At 51.8% G+C, this 15,123-nt stretch overlaps 1 protein-coding gene across 2 annotated transcripts in view; it reads right to left on the bottom strand.

Moving 5' to 3' along the window:
• Eogt (EGF domain specific O-linked N-acetylglucosamine transferase) overlaps positions 1 to 14,003 on the bottom strand; it is a 29,637-nt gene extending 15,634 nt beyond the window's left edge. Inside the window, exons 1-10 of one of the 2 annotated variants that reach the window (XM_027931930.3) lie at positions 13,826 to 14,003; positions 12,565 to 12,766; positions 11,929 to 11,982; positions 10,973 to 11,053; positions 9,698 to 9,921; positions 8,589 to 8,680; positions 7,950 to 8,058; positions 5,135 to 5,229; positions 4,448 to 4,552; positions 2,173 to 2,279 (exon numbers count right to left, since the gene is read on the bottom strand). In XM_027931930.3, coding sequence (XP_027787731.2) covers positions 2,173 to 2,279; positions 4,448 to 4,552; positions 5,135 to 5,229; positions 7,950 to 8,058; positions 8,589 to 8,680; positions 9,698 to 9,907 — 718 coding nt within the window. In that variant the 5' untranslated portion in view covers positions 9,908 to 9,921; positions 10,973 to 11,053; positions 11,929 to 11,982; positions 12,565 to 12,766; positions 13,826 to 14,003. Of the gene's footprint in view, positions 1 to 2,172; positions 2,280 to 4,447; positions 4,553 to 5,134; positions 5,230 to 7,949; positions 8,059 to 8,588; positions 8,681 to 9,697; positions 9,922 to 10,972; positions 11,054 to 11,928; positions 11,983 to 12,564; positions 12,767 to 13,384; positions 13,478 to 13,825 lie in introns of those variants that run through there. The other variant, XM_027931929.3, reaches the window with a different exon arrangement.
• Between the last annotated feature and the right edge of the window lie 1,120 nt (positions 14,004 to 15,123).

Genomic DNA, 15,123 nt, shown 5'->3' with positions numbered 1-15,123 from the left:
GTGAGGGGGACAACTGGCATTTCGGTAGGTTCTGTTCATGTCCCTTCTGCCCTGCTTAATTACTGCCCACACTATTGCTGGGAAAACACGAGCCAGCTCCTGCTGAGAAGAGGTGACCCGGGATGCTCCAGCTGAAGGCGCACAGGGCTGGGCAGTCCAGCTCAGGGCTCACAGGGGGCCCAGCGTGGCTTCTCCACCGGAAACAGGGACAGCTAAGCCTGAGCTCCTGCTTTGCCCTAAGAATCCAAAGAGGAGGCACCTCCAAGTGTCCATCCCGGTGTCTGGCACAGAGTGAGAGCCTCAGCCAGCCAGGGCCCACTAGGGCACAGTGGAGGGGCTGCAGCTGCCACTACCTGCGAGTTCTCATGCAGTCATTAAAAACCTCTGCTCGAGATGTGGGTGTGCAGCACCCAGCACTCAACCTGAAACATGCCAATCAACAGGGGGCGATGTCCCAGGGAGGGGCATTGAAGACATGCAGGTTCAAGGAAGGAAAAAGCCGGGTGAAAGAAAAACAGGGAGTTTCAGGAGCAGAAGCCGGACAACTTTCTGAGTTCTCCGCAGTGAATGACAACATCGCGTGCCAGAAAATAAGAGCAAAACCACTCAGTTCTTTGCAACCTAGCATCTTGGAGGATGTTTGGAAAGGCTCATTTTTTTTTTTCCACCCAGAAAAATTTTGGCAAAGGGCATATTGTCAAATTAACAAGAAAAATAAAGTTCTGGAAGAATGCGTGCCCCTCCCCCAGGTCATCCACACAGCCACATTAGCTCCCAGGTGACAGTTAGGGAGTTCTGGATATTGATGGAGGGACGGAGCATGCAGGGACAATGCTCGGCACAAGGAGGACGTGTGGACGAGGGCAGACTCAGGCTGTACCCTGGGGAAATGCGCCCAGGGCCTCACCTGCTACCCAACGCTCATCCTCCCTGGCTAAGAGTGAAGGGGACAGGGAAGAGGGCAGAGTGTGAGGCTGCGGTGAGGACAGCAGAGGCACATGCCTGCTCAGCCTGTCGCTCCCAGCTCCCAGCTCTGCACAGAGCCCCACAATCCCGCAGCTCACCCGCCCCTCCTCCCCAGGCAGGCCAGGTGTGTCTTGGCCCCGTTTCACTGAGCCAGAACTTCGGACGTGGCATATTTACTTGCTCTTATTTCAGAAAACCCAAACTTGCCCCATGGCAGAATCTAAGGCTTTGTAACATAAGAATCACGACGTGTGCCGGCAGAGACGGGAAAACTCACGGGCGGGCTCTCCACGCCTCACCATGTGCCCTGCCTCTCGTGAGAGTCCACACGACCCAGTGTGGAGGACAGTGACAGCACTAGGGCCTGTGTTTCTCCTCTCCAGGGCAACCAGTTCACCGGGTCAAAGTTACGCGTGCCAGCTGAGACGCAGGCCAGCAGACATAAATGGGAAAAGAATGCTAGTGTTCCCTCTGCCCCCAAAATACACTGCCGTGGTAACTTCTAAAAGAATTTTAAGGTCACTTTAGTCATGGAAACGATATTAGAAAGTTTGACGGGGTGGGGGGGTTATGGACATTTCTCCTTGACTCACGGTACATCCTTGGCCTCTATATTTTAAAAAAAATGGTAATAAAACATAATCCAGCTGGGAATGGTGGCGCACGCCTGTAATCCCAACAACTCGGGAGGCTGAGGCAGGAGGATCGCAAGTTCAAAGCCAGCCTCAGCAGTGTAGCAAGGCCCTGTGCAATTTAGAAGCCCCCTGTCTCAAAATAAAAAATGAAAAGGACTGGGAACGTGGCTGAGTGATTAAGGACCTCTGGGTTCAATCCTCAGTCCCCCAAACAAAAAAACAAACCAAAAAACCCACCAGCAACAATAACCAAAAAAACCCACAATCTAGGTCAGGAGACTGAGAATCCAGATGGGGTAAATTTAGTTACAGAGGTGAAAGTACGCCTACTTCTTGTGATTTTTGAATGAGTCACTTGGTATAAATGTGAGGGTTTCTTCTAGAATATCAAAAGTGTAAAGTAACAGGAAAGTCAAACTAGTTCATTGACTTCAGAGTAAGAAGCAAAAAGCAAATCCACCACTAGTCACATTGATTTTTAAAAATTCACAGAAAATGACTACATATATATCAAAAAAAGATTAAAGCCGTATTAGCCATTATTTAAGTTACAGAAAAATTAACTTCTTACCTGCATCTAATTTCATGAAATACGTTGGTTTTTCAATTACAATGTCACATTTACCATCTTCTATGGGTCTGAAGTTGAGCTGAGTATAGGTTCGTAGCTCAGCAAACCTGGAATTACGAATTGGGATATAATTTCTAAAGGATTCTTCCAAACTCCCTATTGCAACATTTTAACTTAGGATCTGTTCACTGGGTAGCTCCTGTTTCTAGTGTTTAGAAGCCTTCTTATGGCAACAAGCAGCTTTTCAAACCTATTAAAAAAGATCAGATTCCAAAAATCACCTGGTACCCAGAAAGACATTCATATAATCAACATCAGCTTTAACACTGAGACAGGAATAAGATGATTTTAAAATTCAGTTTAATGTACGAGGAAGTTAAACCGGGAACCTACCACACAAAGAATGGACATCAAGCTGGACAAAATGATCTACCAGTGCAGTTGGAAGATCCAGCAGGATTTGCAGTAGCTTAGGAGGCGCAAAGAGAAGAACGGGCAGAGAAACTCCTAGAGGAGGCTTCCAGAATGCTGACAGAGATCAAATTCCCCAAATCACCTAGTACCCAGAAAGACAGCAGACACAGCTCAGCTCCCCTGAAACATGGAAAGTCTATTTCTCAGAAGACATTTCCTGATTGCAAACAAGAGACAGTCCCAGGCAGGAGGCAGGAGACGTTCACAGTGAACAGGAAGAGCCTTGGGTCCTCCTGGTCCTTGAGATCACGTCTCACGCAAAACAAACAGCAAACAGGTCCTTTAAAAACACAGAGCAGGAAAAAAAGCAGGACTCCACTCCAGCCTCCCCCCCCGAAGGGGTGGAGGTTACCTCCCACCTGGAGAGTGGGGTGGCTCAGGGGCTCACCCAGGACACAGCAGAAGCAAGAGCTCCTCCTTCTGAGATCCAGGTAGACAAACACTGTGGCTTCCATCCTGGGGCACGAAGCCCCTCTGGGACCTAGGAAGCCGCTGGTGCTCTGTGGGTAGCAGACGCACAGAGTGGGCCTCTGTCTCTGGGACAGACCCACAGGGTGAAGACTGGATCTTCTGGCCAAGAGCCGGAGAGCAGCTGAGGCTTGTTAAAACCCAAGAGAGCGCAGCAGCGGACTGTGGAGGCCAGCTGAGTGCCAGATGGCTACAGCCCTGGCCAACAGCTTGACCTCGTGGGACACCCCAAGCTGCTCCCAGTCCTGCTCTGAGAAGCAGCTCTATCTCAGTAGGAAGTGTTCACTGGGGTAAGTTGCTAGGTTTGGGGGTCATTTGTTATAAAGCAATAGACAACACATACAAATACGCCCTCGGGAGGTTTTGGAAGGATGTGCTACGGAGCAAGAGATACTAACCCAGTGATACCCAGGGCACCTCTATATGAAGTCAGACACCAAAATGTACCAGGAACGGAAGCTGGGAGCCACCTACTGCACAAACCTGCTAAGTCACAGGAGAAACTTGGCTGCAGACTGCAGAACACCACACAGGCCCCCGGTTATGCTCTGGGGTGTGCCAGCATGAATGCTCTACCACAAAAGCTGACCATCTGTAAGAGCAGCCTCCGTGGCCCTGAGGTGGAGCCCGGGGTTGTCCGAATGAGGAACATCCCACATCCTGACTGTGGTGGCCACAGGTCCCTAGACAGTGACGCACACTTACAGTGCACACCTTTGCCTAGCCTGGTGAATCCACGTATGCGCAGGGAGTAGCTCTGTGGCAATGCCAGGTTCCTGGCTCTGACCCTTGTGCTGTGCCACTGAGATGTCATTGCCATAGGAAGCTGGGGCAACAGCCCAGTGGGGGCTCCCTGCTTAATGTTTAAACTTCCATGAGTCTGAAAGTGCCTCAAAATAAGAAGTGTGGAAGTCAGGGCAGCGTTTACCCTTCAGGGGCCAGGGCAGGGCCTGGAGGAAGGGTCACGAGGTGAGTGCACTCTTTCAAACCACACTGTACCCCCTTTTTGCATGCAGTGATAAATTCCAAAGCATGTGCATTTTTAAGAAAATGTGTTCCCCAAGATGTATGCAGCAATTATGAGTGAATAAAATTCACTTCTGAGTGACTTTTCCTTTACTTTCTATTATTCTATAAGCATATATATTTGATGCAGATGCCACCGAGGATTCTTCTGTAACCATCACTCCTCAGCAGCTCAGGCCTGGGCAAATTCAGTAACACAACTTGAAATTATCTACAAATTGATATTTTTGAAATCTGCAAGTGTCCAAAGTAAAGGCAAACACTTTAGAGACATGTGTTTTTAAAAAAAAAAAAAAAATCACGTTACCAAGACTGCAGAGGGCTTTTGCGTTGACCTTCAGACAACAACAAGTGCGAGTCAAGTTCACAGTGTCCTCCAATTTCACCTTTCCGGAAAAAATCTTCCTTGAATCTAGTATATAGCCAAAAAAAAAAAAAAAAAAAAAAAACTTGAGTTTCGAAAACTTTTTCAAGACTCAAGCCCATGAGCTGTGAATAAAAGCAATTGCGAATTTCAAAATTAATAGTCCATGAGAATCTACGCCATGTGCTTGTGCAATGACATTCCCGTCAAGGAGCAACCACACCGATGACGGGGCTCTTAAGACTACAGTGGACTACCACGTCTGCACAGCCATCAACCCGCCTAGATATGTGTTTCTCAGAGTGCATCCCCACCACTTGGTGAGATGTGACTGAATTTATGATAGAAAATTTAAGACAGCTGCAAAAGCCGGGCTGAGGGTGTAACTCGGTGGCAGATACTTGCTTGGCTGCTCTAGCACCGCAGAAGAAAAAAAATCATGCAGAAGTAGTAGGATCCCATGAGGGTCTCCAGGTGCCTGTGGCCTAATTCCCACCAGGATCAAATCAAGACCCGGGTGGAGCATCCCTGCCTCACCTGCCACCCAGCCTGACCCTTTCCCTGTGAAGCGAGTCCCAGACAGTCCCGACCCAAGACCTCTCAGAACGTCTACGAGCACCTTCCACGTACCTTTCCTCGTCTCTCTTGATGCTTCTGAAGTCAAGGTAGAGGTTGGTTGCTCTGCAGTATTGAAGGTAACGAGAGCACATCAGACTGGAGTCACTCTGAAATAAGGTCGAGAAAAAGAAAAAACACAACTTTGACTTTTTTTTTTTTTTTTGGTACTGGGGTGCTCATTCTACCATGAGTCACATCCCTAGCCCTTTCTGTTTTCTTATTTTGAGACAGGCTGGCTACATTGCTAAGGCTGGTCTCGAACTTATGACCTTCCTGCCTCAGTCTCCCCACCAGCTGGGATGACAGGTGTGGCCACTGTGCCTGGCCCTTAGTATGACCATTTTGAGGACTCGCCAAACTGGCTGGACATGTCTATGGCAGGTGTACCCACAGGACACAGGGAGGAAGGGTGCGGAGCTGCGTGTCTGAGGATCCCTCCTCCCAGCCTGGCTGCAGGGACCTCACCAGCTCCCGGGGTGCGGTTCCTGTGCAGAACCCGCAGAGGCTCTCTGCATGGCCTCAGATGTCAAGCTGAGCTGGTTCAGTTCAGTTCCCAAAAAGAAGTGCTCGGAACCAAAGCGGCCCATAGCTATGGAGAAAAGCATTCTCCCAGGGAGCCAGACCAAACAAGAAGTGCATACACGCAAACACACACACGCACACGCACACACGCACACGCACGCACACACACACACACACAGGAGACACCTGGTGATGACGATTTTAATATGAGTCTCCCACAGTTTGCGGAGTCCGCCTCACCAGCAGCAGGACTGGCCACGAGTCCCTCATGCTGCCAGTCTGGGTCATGGGAACTTGAGGTTCCTTACGCGGGTCTTTATACATCCCTTACATCCTCCCAAAAGCTGGATGAAGGAGCTGCAGAGTCAACTGCCACAGCCCACTTCTGCCCCAGCCACTGGTCTGCGCTGAAGGAGGGAGCACCTTGCAATGGTTCCGCTCTGGGTTTTATTTGCAGATTCAAACGCTGATGTGTTATTTCTCCTAAAACTTGTCATGAGCACAGGGCCTTAAACAGGACCTGCGAGGAGTTCTGCAATCTGCAGTGAGCCCAAGATTCCAGGGGACTGGTGTCATGTTCCTGTCTGCAAGACTCCATCTCCCAACACTCGGTGTGATGGACTAGCAGGTGGGGCCTCTGGTGAGCGTGGTTAGTGCCCCTCTGAAAGGGACCCTCACCCTCTTTGCACCAGACAAGGGTACAAAGATGGGCAGCTCTCTGCAAGCTGGAAGAGGACCCTAACGGGAACCCAACGGCACCAGCCTCCTCGTCTTGGACTTCCTGCCTCTGGACTGGGAGGAAGGGAGCTCTGCAGCTGTGGGCCACCAAGCTACGGTATCACAGCGGCCCCAAACTAGGACGGGGATCAGACTCAGCACAGGCACATGGAAGGCATTCCACAGCTGCCCTGAGAGCTGTGCGGGGTGGGCCGGGCTCCTCCCCAGCCCTCTCCTCCTCAAGCGCCAGCCCCAGCCACTGTGGCAATGTTAGCCAGAGGCCTGTTGCAGGTGCCGGCAGCAGTCTAGCTGAGGGCCCAGCCTCCCAACTCCAGGCCTCCCTCCCTCTCATAACTGCTAACAGCTCTAGTCAAGGACACTCCAACAGTACTAGAGAGCATGTATTCAGTTCATGAATTAATTTTTCTCGTTTGCCAGACTCCTGGAGGTGACAGAGGCCCCCTAGCCAGGGTTCAGGACCGTTAGCTTCTAGGGAATAGGGGACCTCAGCAATAAGCAGTCACAATATCATCCACCTTTAAAAATAATACCAAGCCCTTTGAGGGGAGCCAGGCCCTGCACTGAGCAATTTTATAAGCAGAACCTCGTTTCATCCTCCCTACAAGCTACAAAACTGGCATGGCTTTAAGGCCGAGGAGACAAACTCCAACGGCCGAGTGCCTTGTCCATCCAAGTCAGGACCTGAACTCTGTGATCAGGAGCCGATCAACACCACCTCCTGACCTCGTGTTTGTCCTCCCCACGGGGGTGTGGTGTGGAATGGAGGGAAACACACTGGAAAACCAGCTGCCCTTGAATTCTACAGTCTGGAAGGCAGCTTGAGGGCTCAGGAAGTCGCTTAACTGCTTTGAAGACCCTGTTTTCTGCTCTAGGAAAGTGGCTCGGTATCTCTGCTCTGCCTGTCTGCTGCAGCACTGGTGAGACAACTGGACAGCGTTCCGGAGAGCTCGCTGCAAAGTCCAGCAAAGAGAAACCTGGACCAGGTGTATCCTCTGCCCCAGATGACCTGAGAAGAGACTTTTTTTTTTTTGGTTCTGGGGATCTAACCCAGGGGCACTTTACCACTGATCCATGTCCCCAGTCGTTTTATTTATATATATATATATATGTGTATATATATATATATATATATATATTTTTTTTTTTTTGAGACAGGGTCTCATTAAGTTGCTGAGGCTGGCCTTGAACTTGTGATCCTCCTGCCTCAGCCTCCTAAATTGCTGGGATGACAGTGTGTGCCTCAGAGCGCAGCCACAGAAGGGATCTGTAAAGACACCACAACCAGTTTCTCTTCTTCAGCATATGTGGTGGGAGGAGATTCTGAATCTAAAACTATTTTAACTGCCTCAAAATATACCTATCTGACCTACATGCGAAAGGAGAACAGGGCTTCTGAAGGAGACAGAATCCCGCCTTTGGGGATGCTAATAAAACTCCAAGTCTATAAAGAGAAGGGGATTCCTTGGATGGTGCCACTTCTTTTTATTTACATTACAACCTGATCAATGCCATTGACGACTGATAGTAACATGAAGCACACTGGTGCGTGAGACAGCCAGGCACCTACCGTGCTCTCGGGCCGGCACAGCACGCGCACCTCCTCCAGCCGTTCCCTGACAAACCCAAAGTCGGCCTGCTTCCAGAACAAGTCCTGGGCCGCCTCCACGCTGTCCATCCTGTTTGCAAAAGAAAAGCTGCTTTTACCTCTCACCTCTTTCCGGGCCTGGAGTTTTCTGTCTAAACATTAAGTTGTAGAAATCTGCTTTACTTTAATTCTCTTTTTTTTTTTTTTTTTGCATATACTATCATCATTTCCCCATAACTATTCCTCTATAGGTGAAGCTACCAGCAGAAGATATTCACAGACTCGTGGGCTCACGAGGAGAGACAGCACCCTACCCACCTCGCCCTAACGGGAAGCTTCTTGCAGAATCCCGGGGAAACTCTCCGTTGTCTCCTCTGCCTACCCTGGGGAGGTGCTGTCCAGGGCCATGCACTGTCTTCTCCCTCTGGCAGAGGAAGTGACCGATATCCCCACCCAGCATGAAGACAGTCAGTTGAGTACAAGACTGGACTGGCAAATTAATACCTAAAGAATGACTATCTAAGTCAAAACGGCTCGCTGGCAAGCGGGGTACTGGCAGGCCCTGCCCAGAGAGCAGGAGTCTCGCGGGGAGCAGGGTATCTATTCCCTGGGGCAACTTACCATCCCAGGCTGCAAACGGGGTAACCAAACCTGAACTCTGGCTGGCAGGACTTCTCGTAACCCCAGCAGTAGTTCAGGTTTTCCAAGTGCTCCTGCGACACGAAACACGCACACTTAGACGGGTCTCCTTTCTGACACTTAGAGGGAATGCTCAGATTTTTCCATTCGCAAAACAAACCTTTACAGAACTGTCATATTTTACCCTAGGGTTCACGTTCCCAGAGTAAATTCCGAGAAGAGCAGTCTTGCTTCTCAGTGGCTGCCTTAATCACGCCTGCGTCTGTCCTAACCAAACGTACAGGCTCTTTAGCTAGACCACCAAAGACCATTTGATTTAGAATGTCTTTAAATTCTGGCTTCAAAAACGGCCTTTCTCAGAGGGCAAACTGAGCAGATACACACACTGGAATTTGTTACTAAAAGAAGCACAGCTAACTTGAATGGAGCAGGAACTTCGCTCATCAATCAAGATCAGCAGAAACCCCCAAGGTCCCAAGGTCACACCCTTGAGGCCCGGGAGGGACACGGAAGGGACTGCAGGGCCAGGTTCCTCTGCAAGGCGCCAGGAGCAGCGCTGGTTGGATTCCAGGAACTGCTTTTTCATGTGCTTCCTGCACCAGCATGTGGGAAAGGAAGCGTCTCCTGGTGCCCAGCTTTGATCTCCAAGGCCCTCTGAGACGTCTTAATGGGCCCCTATTTGAGGTCTTTCCAACCTCAGAGTCTTGCTTGGGGAGAGAGGCTGAGAGCGATTACTGAAATTAAGCGCCAAGGGACCTCTTAAGTGCCCTTGAAAAAGGAAGAGGTGCGAATTCTTTACTTGGGACGAATGTTCTTTTCTGCCTAAAATCTGATTTGCTTCATTTATACAGTGTGCAGACAGGACTGGGTGCCGTTTTAGCAGCGGCTTAGACACTAACGGTCACTCCTGTGCATGGACATGGTTTTCAGACAAGTTCAGTTCACTCAGAAGTGTGGTGGGATGAACTGGCGCAGTAACTGGCACGTCCAAGAGTCAGAATTCGACCTTCAGTTTCACCCCACCGTTACACCAGAATTAGGAAGCCAGCCCAAACCGTGTCCTTGCAGAATGGGTGACGCCTAATGCCTACCTTTAATGGGCAGTGTGCGTCCTTCTTGCAGAGGGTGGCGATGTGCCTGTTGTTGTGCAAGAAGCGGGGAATGTGCTCCTGATGCAGGCGGAGGCTGGCGGAGTCGAACAGGGGCTTACCCGGCGCCCTGTGGGTCTCGGGGGCAGCCCCATCTTGACCACTCAGAGAGACTTCATGCAGTAACGCTCCAAAGACAAGCAGCATTAACATAGCAGCCTCCAAACCTAGGCGGAAAACAAACCCATCTCCATAAGGAAGTTTCCTTGAAGAGCCAAAGAAAAGGTCCAGAGCTAAATGAGCATAAACACAGCATCCTTCGCTGCATCACTGAGTGAAGCTCATTTGCCAAATGCTCGCTGAACACCTGCCCTGTGCCCGGCATCGTGGTAGGAGCTCGCTATGCACAAAGGGAGAGGAGAACATCACATCCCAAATACATTTATTTGACATACGTAAGGTTGGATATTCAGAGAAATTGCAGACCTCTGCAGACTCTGAGAAGCTGTCCTTTTGTAAAGAGAAGTGTGCACAGCCACCTCAGGAGACGTGGAGGCAGGTCCTGGCTTTCCAACCCACCACTCCCCTTTGGGTCTAGGACCACTCTTAGAGCTTGCGTGGGTCTGCTGCCTGGCCCCTGCAGGGATCCACACAGGTGGCTGGGAGAGGCCCCACCTGCACAGCAAGGCCACCCTTGCTAGCTGCTCAGCCTCCCCTGCAGCCCTGGGGCTCCACGTCCCCCCCCAGAAGCCCAACCCCGCACCCCTGTTAGCTCCACACGAGGTTCACCCCTCTTTGGGCTCAGATGCCGTGCTGATTAGCACCTAAGAAGATCTGTATGTTCTTTTCCCTTTTGTCTATGGCTTATTTTACAGAATAAAATTACCAAATCTTGAGGGGAAAAAAGAGAACACTGAAAACTTCCCCCAGACCAAGATAAACTGGACAAGAGAGACCAGTGCTCTCATAACTTGTGCCCTAGTGCCAAAGAGAGAAACCTCTGAGTGGAGAGGCATTGTCAACAGGGCTGCAGATGAGGCCAGGGGCCCCAGACTACCTTTAAAAGAAGAAAGCACACACTTCCGGCTCTGCTGGGTGCAGGATTTCCGAGGCAGTACCTCAACAGTGCCTCTGTTGAGAAGGCAGCCACAGTATCATAAGGGACTGAGTGTGGCTGTGTTCCAATAGGACTTCATTGACAAAAACCACCAAGTTGACTACTGAGTAAGGTAATGTGGTAATATGGCAGCTGCACAGCGCAGGAACGTGAACACTGACCTCGTCACCTGGGCCTGAACCCCAGTCTGTAGCTCCCTGGTGAGCAAGTTGCTTAACCTCTCTGTGCTTCAACGTTCCCACCTGTAAAATAAAAATAACAGGAAGCATTCCTTCACAGGGCCGGTGTGTGGATGGGTGAATTACGGTACAGTGTTCAGACATGCACCTGGAACAAAACAAGAGCTTTCTGAGCATTCGAGACAGAATAGGGAGCGTTACAGAGTGTTAGGGAAGTGTCTGGGGACGAGGAGCCACCACAAGAGCACATGGCAGAAGTCAGACCCACTTTAGGAGTCCCTTGGGAACAGCGAGGGCGATAACATCCTGAGCCCACCTTCCAGCAGGGACAGAGGTCACCCGTTGGGAGCGGCATGCCTTGGGAACAGCAGGAGTGAAACCAAGCGGTCTGCCCTGGACTCACACTGGCCTTAAAAGCCGTAACACTGTGGAACATGACTTGGTCACAAAGCCTCTGAGTTACTCAGCCCCCGAGGAGGGGCAGATCTCAAACACCTCCTGCACAAACCCAGGTGTGAGCACTCCACTCTCAGCTCCTTCAGAGGCCTCTTTGCCCCATTGTTCTGGTTTCTGTGGTTTTTTAAGGACCCTGCCATCAGCTCCTCAGTAGCATCTGCTGCTCACGGGGCGGGGGGCAGGACCACAGAGCTTTCAAATCAGCCTCCACTGACTCCAGGCCTCTAGCCTACGCTGCTGAGGTCCACACACCGGGAGCTTCAGGGCCAAGGGGTCAGAGTGCACATCGGGCCCCCACCAAGACATCCCTCCTCCCTGAGAACGGTAATCACAGGGGTCTTCATCTAGGCAGCCCTGAAGAACAGGTGTTTGTTTGCCTGTTGTAAATCTGATCTGAACCGACATTTGTTGTTGGGATTTTATCAAACTTAAGAAGATGTGGTGACAGAAACAATGACTTGACTTATATTGAAGCTACTTACCTCTTGAATCCTTAAAACCACCCAGAAGCTATTGATGTTTCAGGTCTCTAAACCCTGTTGGAAAAAACAAACAAACAAACAAACAAACAACAACAACAAAAAAAAAACATCACCTCAAGAGCATGCTAACGTAGACTTTGATGTTTGGGAGATGACCTGATTGAAAGGAAATATAATGAGAGAAAATAATTCACGAGGCTTAGCCAGGAAGCCCAGCTTGGGACAGTCTCTCTTTTCGTCCCTAAAAGCCACAGGTCTCAAAGCAAACTCAAGGCCCAGCCCTCAATACAGTGACCTGGTCGTCAAAGTGGGCTGTTGAGCAGGAAGGTGACTGCCCACTTTGCACAGCTATGGATGGTACAGGCCAAGAGAGGACATCCCTCAGCAGGGCAAACTCGTCCTGCTCTCTGCAGAGCTGCCAGTGGCCTGGAGGTGTGTGGACAGGCTATCCTACCCTTTGGCTGGCCCTTGGGGTAACAAAGTCATTCAATGTCTTGACCCAGGCCCAAACTGTGGTTATGTAAGTCCATTGCCCTGAGGGAGCTCTGGCCCTAAGTGAACCCCATCCCAGGAGAAAAGTAACACTTGGGCATCTAAATTTTAGGGAAAATGTAAAGAGGCAGATGCTAAACCTACCCCTGGCTTAAACTGGATGGCGGCTGCGGGTGTGTGAAAGCAGAGTCTTTCTGGGGTCTGTCCTCTTGCATGTGCCTGGCAGGGGAGCCACGATGGTCCAGGGGGTCCAGCGGTGGGCAGCGCTGGGAGCTGTGCTGCCTATCTCCAGCCAGCAGGGCTGGCCTCCTCCACCTCCCGGTCCCTTGATGGGACTTCCACAGGCCTAGAAGCAGAGAGGGAAAACGGCAAAATCTAACAAATGACGAGAGATGAAACCTGGGGGGGACGGAGCCACAGTGGCGACACACGCAGCGCTCTGTGACAGAGCTCTGAGCCAGATGCAACTGAGATGCAAGGACTCCTAATTGCCGGGTCCCCACCTGTGTCGCCAAGTCCCGCGGTGGGTATGAGCAGGGCTCAGAAAGGGCTTGGCAGCCAGGACGGGGTCCCCCAGCTGTCTGCCACCACACCAGCCCCCTCCCCAGTCTGGCGGGCCCGGCAGCCAGCGCCCTGGCGCCGCGCAGACACGGCGCCCTGTTGGCGACCCCGGCCAGGCTCTCCCGGGACCGCCTGGGCGCGGCGACCCGGGGACCCGGGCGCACCCGGGAGGGCCTGGGAAACACGGCCGACTGGGCGCAGCCGGCGGCCCGCGTGATCCGGGGCCCTGCGCGCCCCAGCCGGCGCCGGGGAGGCCAGGCGCGGAACGGGCGGGCCAGGAGGGGTGCCCGCCGCCGTCCCTGCGGCAGGGAATGGGGAGGCGCGCGGAGGCTCGGCCCTCCCGGAGGCCGCGGCCGGGCAGCGCAGAGCGCGGGCGCAGCTCGGGGGTCGCGGCGAAGCCCACCTGGAGCCGCGGAGACGGCAGACCGGGGCCGCGGGGAGGAGGGAGTCGCCACACCCGCCACCGCGCTCGCCGGAAACCTCGGTGCGCCGCGGGGCCAGGGGGCGCCCGGGAGCAGGCGGCGGGCGGGGCCGCGGGGCGCGGGCGCGGGGAGGAACCCGCGACCCACCCCGCGGGGCCCGCGCGGGCCGCACTCCCCCCCCAGCGGAGGCCAGTGCCACCGCCCGGCCGGCCCCTGCCGCCGCCCTGGCCCCAGCTCGGCCGGCGGCGCGCTCCCGGGCTCGGGGACCCGGCTGGAGGACGACCTGGGCTTCGCGCCCTTCCAGGTGCACGGCGCGGAGTCCCTCCTTCCCTCGCGGGCTCCACGCGGAGACCGCCCGCCGCTGACCCAGCCGCCCCCGGGGTGAGGCCAGGAGCCCGGGCGCGTCCCCAGGGGGCTCTCACCTGCTGCCCGTCGGCAGCGAGTCCAGAGCTGCTCCTGAAGTTCGTTTTCCAGGTTCCGTATTTTACTTCAGGGGCCACTGCTTACTTATACCCTCCCCGGTTGCTGGAAGGCCCAGCCCCGCGGCCTTCTGCTCCTGGCACCGCGCCCCCGGAGCTCGGTGAAGTGGACCATTAAGCACTGACTCAACTTGGGCCGACTAAATGAAGTTGACGCGGCAAAAATAAACACGCCCAGACATAAAGTCACTAGTGTTAGGTAACGTGAGCCCCCAAAGGCCTAAGAGTTCCCTCAGTACTGCGCGAAATCAGGAACTTAGTATGCAGAGCTCTTTCTCTTTTCAAAGAATAGCAAAAGCATATATAGTATTTAACATGTGCCAGGCATTATTCTAAAACACTTTACAAGTGGCGATCCATTTCTCCTTCATGTTAAGAAGAGTCTCTGGGGGCTGGGGACATAGCTCAGTGGTAGGGTGCTTGCCTTGCATGCATAAGCCCGTGGGTTCAATCCCCAACACCAAAGAGAACTACTACTTCATTATTTCATACTCTGCCTACCCACATCAATAAGAACAGTAATTTTGTTTTGGTGCCAGGCCAGTATTTTTGGTTTTCTTTTGTTTTTGAGCCACACCCCCAGTCCAGGACTGGGATTCTTTAAAAAATGCTTTCTCAGCCTGTTGGCTACCCTGCTATTTTAGTCATTACAGGAAATGTGGCTTTCCTGTGAGTTCATTCTAAATAAATCATTGTAAACAAGCCGCTTTTACACTAGAGTGATGTACAGTTAAAACGTGTGTATGAATACCTAGGAAACATTTCTAAAAATAGATTAGTCTAATTGCAAAAATACACAGACCAATCGAATTACTGTGATATCTACATGGTGCTATATTAAATGGCTACATATTGAATGGTCACTCAGACTTAGAGGAAACATGATAAAGCTTTTAGAACATGAGACTGAATTCCATGTTACTATGACACCCATTCTCAACATTGCATTTTACCCCCCAAAATCAATGTTAACATTTAATTTTTAACTTTTCTGCAAGTTTACATCTAACATAATTTCGAATGTCCACCAATAGGAGACTGGTTGAAACTATGGTGTCAACTTTCTGTTACTGTAACAAATTCCTAAGATAACCAAGGTGTAAAGACAAAAGGTTTATTTGGGCTCACAGTTTTGAAGGTTTCAAGTTCATGGCTGATTGGCCTAGCTGCTTTGGGACCTGTGGTGAGGCAGCCAATCATGGTGGGGAGAGCAAAGCCACTCAACCATGGCTGGGAAGTGA

This window comes from Marmota flaviventris, chromosome 20 (assembly GCF_047511675.1).
Source record: "Marmota flaviventris isolate mMarFla1 chromosome 20, mMarFla1.hap1, whole genome shotgun sequence".
NCBI lineage: Eukaryota > Metazoa > Chordata > Mammalia > Rodentia > Sciuridae > Marmota > Marmota flaviventris.
Note: the sequence above shows the minus strand (reverse complement) of the source record. Positions and strands in the feature narration are given on the sequence as shown.